Below are 7,662 nucleotides of genomic sequence, written 5' to 3'. Positions count from 1 at the left end.
CCCTTGTGCCACCGAAACCCTTTGAGGTATTTATAATGTATACCCTAACTGAGTTAGAGACTAAATGTGAAATCTAAACCAACAATAAGGACTTTTTAAAAATCAAGAAAGTAAACCATAAAACCATGCCAATGATAGAGACCATTTCTGTAATTCACTCTAAAACAAAAGGTTAAAGATGAAACTACCTCACACCACAAGGACCATTCTTGTAATTACTCTACTAAAAATGTGACACTGTAATGTCTCTCCAATGTCTGATGTCTCTCCTTATCGAGAATCCAAGTTTTAAAACTCCCTTTCACTCTTTCAGTTGCAGATGGTTGCTGCGGTGATGGCAATTCCAAAAAATGCTGCATCTTTTTTCGTCTTCCATCCCCCAAAGAAATTCAAAGGTACCTTCACTACTCATTATTCCCTTCTTCTTTACGTTGTTCATCACTTTCAGGAACAGGTAACGAAATCTTACTCCCCTAAACGATTTTAGGTCGGTTTCATTCCATTTCTTCCTCCAATCGTCAAACATTAGTTAAACATTCTCGATCTATGAGTGAGAAGATTACTAACCTTGATGATGCCCTCAAACTGTTCGATGAAATGACACAGAAACAACCCCTCCCTTCAGTCATTAAATTCAACCAGTTGTTGCAAGCTGTTGCGAAAATGAAACACTATTCTTGTTCGGTTGAGCTTTTTAAACACTTGAATATCCTTCGTGCTCCTATTGATGTGTACACAGTTAACACTGTGATCAAGTGTTGTTGCCAACTGTTTGGCACCAGTGAAGGATTTGCAGTATTAGGCTATGGCTTCAAATGTGCTGTTGTACCTGATGCGTGCACGTTTAATACACTCTTGAATGGACTCGTGTTGGAAGATAGGATTCTCGAGGCAGAAAGCTTATTCAAGAAGCTCATCAAAGAGGAACTCTGTGAACCTGATGCAATTATGTACACCATTATGATTAAAGGGCTTTGCAAATTTGGCAATAATGATACTGCCATTGCATTGCTTAAGCTAATGGAGGGAAGAGGTTGTAAACCAGATGTGGTCACATATAGCATCATCATTGATAGTCTTTTCAAGGACAAAATGGTAGATGATGCTTTAAACCTCTTCAAAGAAATGGTCTTCAACAAAGGCATCCAACCTGATGTGGTCACTTACAACTCTTTGATTCATGGCCTTTGTAACTTATCTCGTTGGGATGAGGCCTCTAAATTGCTCAATGAGATGGAGGACGAAAGGATCTCCCTAGATGTTCATACCTATAGCATATTAGTTGATGCACTTTGCAAGGAAGGTAAGGCGGAGGATGCAAATTGTATTATCAACTTAATGATACAGAGAGGGAAGGATCCGGATGTAGTGACTTACAGTTCGCTTATTGATGGGTATTGTTTGCGAGGTGAAATGAGGAAAGCAAAAGAAGTTTTTGATTCGATGGGGTCTCGAGGTCTGGTGCCTAATGTTGTTACTTATAGTAGTTTATTGAATGGTTATTGTAAGAAGTTGATGATAGAAGAGGCCATGCATTTGTTTCATGAAATAACTAAAAAAGGTATGAGACCTAATGTCATCACTTACAACACCATGCTACAAGGATTGTTTCTAGTTGGACGATGTAAAGATGGACATGAAGTTTTTAATGATATGCGAGCGCACAATGTGATTCCAAATGAAATCACTTACACAATAGTTTTGGAGGGTCTGTGCAACAACAATCAAGTGGAGGAAGCACTCTCATTGTTTCATCTGATGGGTGACAACAAGTTAAATTCAAATATCTTTGTGTACACAATACTCATTGATGGTGCAAGTAAAAATGGGAAGTTTGATATTGCAAGGAAACTTTTCAATGACTTAAGGGTTAAAGGTTTGCAACCTAATGTTTGGACATACAATGTGATGATTAGTGGGTTTTGTCGGGAAGGTTTAGTGAGTGAAGCAAAAGAGTTGCTTCTTAAGATGGAGGAAATGGGTTGCCAGCCAAATAGTGTGACTTACAATGTTCTTCTCCAAGGAATTTTAAAGTATGTTCATCATGATATGGTAGAGATGCTTTTACTGGAAATGGAAGGAAAAGGTTTCTCACTTGATGCTTCAACTGTATCAATGTTACTTGATCATATAAAAGCTAGATCTTTAGATGCTTCTTTGCTTAAGTTGATTGGTAAGCTTGTGCCAAAGGAAGAAGTGGACACTCCTTGTTTTGTAGTGTAAATGACAAGTTTTTAGCTTTGATTTTGGTATAAGTTTAGTCAGGAAACAAATTGGCATTTGGTCTTTGTAATAATTCTTCCATTGTATTTGTAATGATAATTTAACATGTTCGTCTGTTGGGTCCTATCCAAATGGTGCAAGAAACAATCAATACATGATTGTCACATACATTTTAAAACATGCTTTATTCTTTGCATAAAAGTTACATCTTTTCGTTGTGAGTTGCCCTTTTATCATTTTTATTTTTAAACTTGAGTTTGCCAGTTTTAGTGAGGGTCAAGATGCATATTGGACTTTTGATATCAATATTCTTAATCATTAAACTTATTAAGAAATTTGTAGCGTAGTCGATTTTTCTTCAAATTCAATATATACTTGGTTTTTGTTGCAAGGGGTTGGTTACGCTGGAATATGAATCTCCTCTCTATTCTAATAAATGCGTATCTAACCAAACCTTTGCCACGTGTATCATTAAGTTTGTGTGTTGTATTTGACTGTTACCTTTTTGTTCGTGACTAATCTTGATTGTAAATGTTAGTATTACTTTTTTAAATGAAGCATATGCAAGCTTATATCTCTGAGTGCTTAATTTATATATTCATTGCTTTTATGATTTTGTATAACGTTGGTGAAATTATGGAAAACAAATCCTTCCACTAAAAAATTAACAATCCTGTGAGTTCAAGATGTTCTTATGCATCCAGTCATCACTTCGATTTTGGTCATTTCCTTGTTTTTGTATTATTGTGTTCTTCTCGTAGAAGAGCTACAACATGTGAAGGGTAGAGGTATAAAGATCTGTGTAATTCATAGAAAGAGCTACAACATGTGAAGGGTAGAGTTATTTCTCTATGCCATAAATGATTTTTTGGTTTCGTTTCTTTCATTATCTGATTGATTCAATTTGATGTTCATTTACATTCAAATGATTAATTGTTTTTGTTGGACTAATTTTTTAGGTCATAACATGCTTCTTATTACGTAGACCTCCTTAAGTTTCATCCCATGTTGGATTAATTTTTTAAAGTCATAAATTTAAATGTATGTGTTGAAAGCTCTTAAATGCTATTTTTACCCTTTTGATCCAAATGCATATAAAAATAACTCTTTTGAACTTCAAACTTTTTGTTACCAATAATCATTTATTATTTTCACTCATTTTAATTCTCAAACATCAAATATACGCTCTTCTTATTTTTGACTTTTAACTCCTTTTAGATTTTACTTTGAACCCACGCAACTTAAAATAGCATAAATAATCACTTCATGGCTTGAATAATTCCCATGGCTTTAGTTAAATATGATTGACGTTTATAAAATGCTTTTGGGGTCAAAATGTTTTAAAAGCCGGTGATGTTAAGAAATTGCTAAAATGCTCTCTAAAATGCAAGTTAATTATCCTCTTATTGGTTGAATAATTCCTCACACATGGATACAATTCAACTTACTTTAACCAATTAAGTGCAAAAAAACGTTCAAAAAAAACCCCAATAATGTTTTGTCTATTTAAAAAATTTCAACGAACTTAACATTTTGTCTAAAAACCCAACGAAGTTTTTAAATCATTCAAAAAATCACAATCATGTTTTATCTGTTCAAAGGATTAAGTTCGTTGAGTTTTTTGTTTTAATAGACAAAACATTATTGAGGTTTTTTTGAATGTATTTTTTGCACTTAATTAGTTAAACTAAGTTGAATTGTATCCATGTGTGAGGAATTATTCAACCAATAAGAGGATAATTCACTTGCATTTTAGAGAGCATTTTTGCAATTTCTTAATATCACCGGCTTTTAAAACATTTTGACCCAAAAACATTTATAAATGTCAATCATATTTAACTAAAGCCATGGGAATTATTCAAGCCATGAAGTGATTATTTAGGCTATTTTAAGTTTTGTGGGTTCAAAGTAAAATCTAAAAGGAGTTAAAAGTCAAAAATAAGAAGAGCGTATATTTGATGTTTGAGAATTAAAATGAGTGAAAATAATAAATAATTATTGGTAACAAAAAGTTTGAAGTTCAAAAGAGTTAATTTTATATGCATTTCGATCATAAGAGTTAGGTAATTTTATATCTAAAGTTAAAAGTAGATAACAACTTAAATTATTAAATTTAGATAAAGATTATAACCTTACTAATAGAGCATCAAATCAAATATTATATACAAATAAATCTTTACAAAGTTATGAATTTTAACTCTTTATTTTTCATTTTCAATATTATTGTTATAACTTCTTTAATGTACTTACATTTTTTTTTTAATTTCAATCATTTGTTATCTGAAAATATTATTTTCTATTTTGTTAATATTCATCAACAATATTTCAATTTTCCTTTATTCAACTCATATAAACACGTCACTTTCAAAAAAAAAAAAAAAGAAAGAAACCTCATGTAAATACGTGTTGCAAATCTAGTATGTAATAAAAAAAATACTAATCACATGATCTTAGGTGTAGAATATCAGTATATAACGATCATGAGAACTAAATTTCTTTTGATAAACGAGATCATTATATAAACCCTTTTATATGGCTTTTGTTGCAAACAAACCCTGGTGTTTTCAAAAAGATGCAAAACAACGCATCATACTTTCCGGGGCCGATCAATTTTGGACAAAATTCGGCAAGCATATTGTTTCTTTTTTGTATTTAGAATCAACATCTCAATTTCCCAGACAATTGGACTTTCGAGTAACTTTGTAATTATTAACCTCCCCCCACCACCATTTATGGCTTTTTGTTATATTCAAAGAATTGTTTTTGTGAAAAATAGGACACTACCTTTTGCTAGAATATTTTTTTGACTAACACTAGAAACACATTAGAACATAAACAATGCCAAACTTCCACAAGAAAACGGGACAAGGGGAAACTAAATGTAAACAAACTTACATTTGGGCTGAGTGTAGACATTCATGCTTTCATTTAAGACCACTAGCAAGAGGAAGTTTGTGCCAAACAAGAGAATATAAACATGGGGGAAGATAAAGAGTTGATACAAGTGCTAAGGCACAAAATAGAAAATGGAATACATTAAAAGCCAAGTAATATGCTCATAAACTCAAAAAGGTATAATTGGCAACTAGTTGCATACCACATGCAGCACTCGATTTGGAAAGAAGTTATGTTCGCCTTGGAATCAGGAATTTAACAAACAAACAGTTTGTGGTCGAATAAAGGAAAAAGCAACCAACCATTATAGAATTATCGTAGCGTCGGGCAGCATACTGGACACAAAACTCAATTCCACCGTAGATGCATAAAAAGGACAAACATCAACATCATAGATGTATGTAAAAGACAAGGGAAAATGACTTACGAACCCAACGAAGTTTCCAAACCGTTTAAAAAACCCTAATTATGTTTTGTTTGTTCAAGAAAACCCAACGAACTTAACTGTAACATCCCAAAATTCAAGACCAAAAATTTCTTTTTAATAAAACATTACTTTAACCAAAGACATCATTCCAAAAAATAATCTGAGTATAAGTTTTCAAAACACATGTTTATTATCAGAGTAAACGTTCCCAGGCTGACTAATCTATGGTGTGTGCCATGCGATCACCCCGAGCTCCTCCCTCCGCTACCGGAAGTACCTGAAAACAAAACTGAAAACCGTAAACACGAAGCTTAGTGAGTTCCCCACCCTACCACATACCATGCATAACCACATACTGCACATACTGGGCCACGCCCCCTACTTCGGGCCTCGCCCGCTACAACGGCCCCGCCGCTCCAGGCCCCGCCTGGCTTCGAGCCCCGCTCAGATATAGATCTGTTTCACTTAGGCCTCGCCTGTCACAGGGCCTCGCCCACTAACATATAATAGCACATCTCACATTACATTACATAACCTAAACATATACTAGCAACTCTTGCTCTAAGGCCTCGCCTATCTCTGGGCCCCACCCGTGTCCTGCTACTAATGAGTCATAGGACCTCGTCCATACTCCTGCTGATAGTGAGATACGGGCCCAACCCACCCTCACTCCTTTCCTAACTGGGGCCTCGCCCCTGCTCTTCTGCTACTGAGATGTGGAACACCATCCACACTCTGCTATTGGTGAGATACGGGACCTCGCCCACACTCACCTCCTTACCAAGCACATACAAGTATCACACAGAAAACAAGTATAAACTATCACATAAACCGCTCCTTGGGCACCCGCCCTCTATCATTGGACCTCGTCCGAATATCATACTAGCATACTGTGCCTAGGGTTAACCCCCGGGTCTTCTACTCAAAACTACATGGGCCGGCATTGTGGCCGTAGACCCATTCATATAAAGGGAAACTCACCTGATACTGCTGAACTGCTGCTGCTAACCCCTTTGACCGCTACCTGACCACTGACTCCGAACTGCTGCTCCGTTAGCTCCCCGAGCTACCAATATCAACATAACACTTAGTCTAATTGACCTTCAAAGGTCAACCAAATCAACTCTGGTCAAAGTCAACATCCTGGTCAAAGTCAACCTTCCAGGTCAACCCTACTCGTCGAGTCACCCTACTGACTCGCCGAGTTCATAAGTCCAGAGTCCTTCCACTCGCGACTCTACTCGCCGAGTCTACTGATTCCCAATTCCTGTCCTGTCCAACTCACTGGGTCCTGGCTCGACTCGCTGGCTTGAGACTTAACTCGAAGGGTCTAGGATCACGCGACCTGACTCGCCGAGTCTAAGAACAGACTCGCCGAGCACACGGCAATCTTCATCCAACTCGCCGAGTTATTCATCCAACTCGCCGAGTTTATGCCTATCTTCATCCGACTCGACGAGCTGTTCATCCCACTCGTCGAGTTCCTCCTCATCTTCAAGCTACTCGCCGAGTCCACTCGAAGGACTCGCCGAGTCCAATAAGATCCACTTACATGCAGAGGACTTCCGAGTCATGCATGGACTCCAAACTGTAGATCTACCCTTCCCAAGCCTATTCCCCACGTAAAGTTGCAAACTTTACGTGTAGAGAGGGAGATCTAGGCAAAATGCACCAACAACTAGGGTTTAAGACCAAGAGGCTCCATAACCCACTCAATGGCTGATACTTTACGGGATTCTAGACCACAACAATCATGGATCTGAGGTAGCAACCTCAGATCTGGACTTCAAACTCGAGATTGACCTTAAACATGGCTTAAAAGCCCCAAAACTCATATCCAAAGAAGATCTAAAGGATGGAAATGAATTGATACCTTCCAATGCTCTGAAATGCTCCCCAAACTTCAGATCCAAAGCCACTCCTTGATGCTTCAAAGATTCCCACTTCTTCTTCTTCTTCTAAATCACTCAAAAATGGCCAAAAGCATAAATCATCACAATGGAGGCTTAGGGTGCGGCGTTCTGGGTGTGAGAGGCAGTAAAGGAGCCCTAGGAAGAAGATTGAGACGTTTAAATAGGCTCCAAGCCCCGGATTTAGGGTTTTCCTCGCACAGACCA

The 7,662-nt window shown here is 36.9% G+C and overlaps 1 protein-coding gene across 1 annotated transcript; it reads left to right on the top strand.

The window, feature by feature from the left end:
• Nucleotides 1–241: 241 nt before the first annotated feature.
• LOC111898328 (putative pentatricopeptide repeat-containing protein At1g12700, mitochondrial) lies at nt 242–2,374 on the top strand. Its single transcript, XM_023894250.3, has 2 exons — nt 242–395; nt 488–2,374. The coding sequence occupies exons 1-2, from the start codon at nt 320–322 to the stop codon at nt 2,221–2,223; spliced, it is 1,812 nt and encodes a 603-aa protein (XP_023750018.1). The 5' UTR covers nt 242–319; the 3' UTR covers nt 2,224–2,374.
• Nucleotides 2,375–7,662: the final 5,288 nt, after the last annotated feature.

Source organism: Lactuca sativa, chromosome 3, assembly GCF_002870075.4.
Source record: "Lactuca sativa cultivar Salinas chromosome 3, Lsat_Salinas_v11, whole genome shotgun sequence".
Classification (NCBI taxonomy): Eukaryota; Viridiplantae; Streptophyta; class Magnoliopsida; order Asterales; family Asteraceae; genus Lactuca; species Lactuca sativa.
Note: the sequence above shows the minus strand (reverse complement) of the source record. Positions and strands in the feature narration are given on the sequence as shown.

Coding starts and splice junctions, on each gene's coding strand:
- LOC111898328 (XM_023894250.3), top strand. CDS start 320: ATGGTTGCTGCGGTGATGGCAATTCCAAAAAATGCTGCATCTTTTTTC. Junction 396..487: donor TCCCCCAAAGAAATTCAAAG/GTACCTTCACTA, acceptor AAACGATTTTAG/GTCGGTTTCATTCCATTTCT.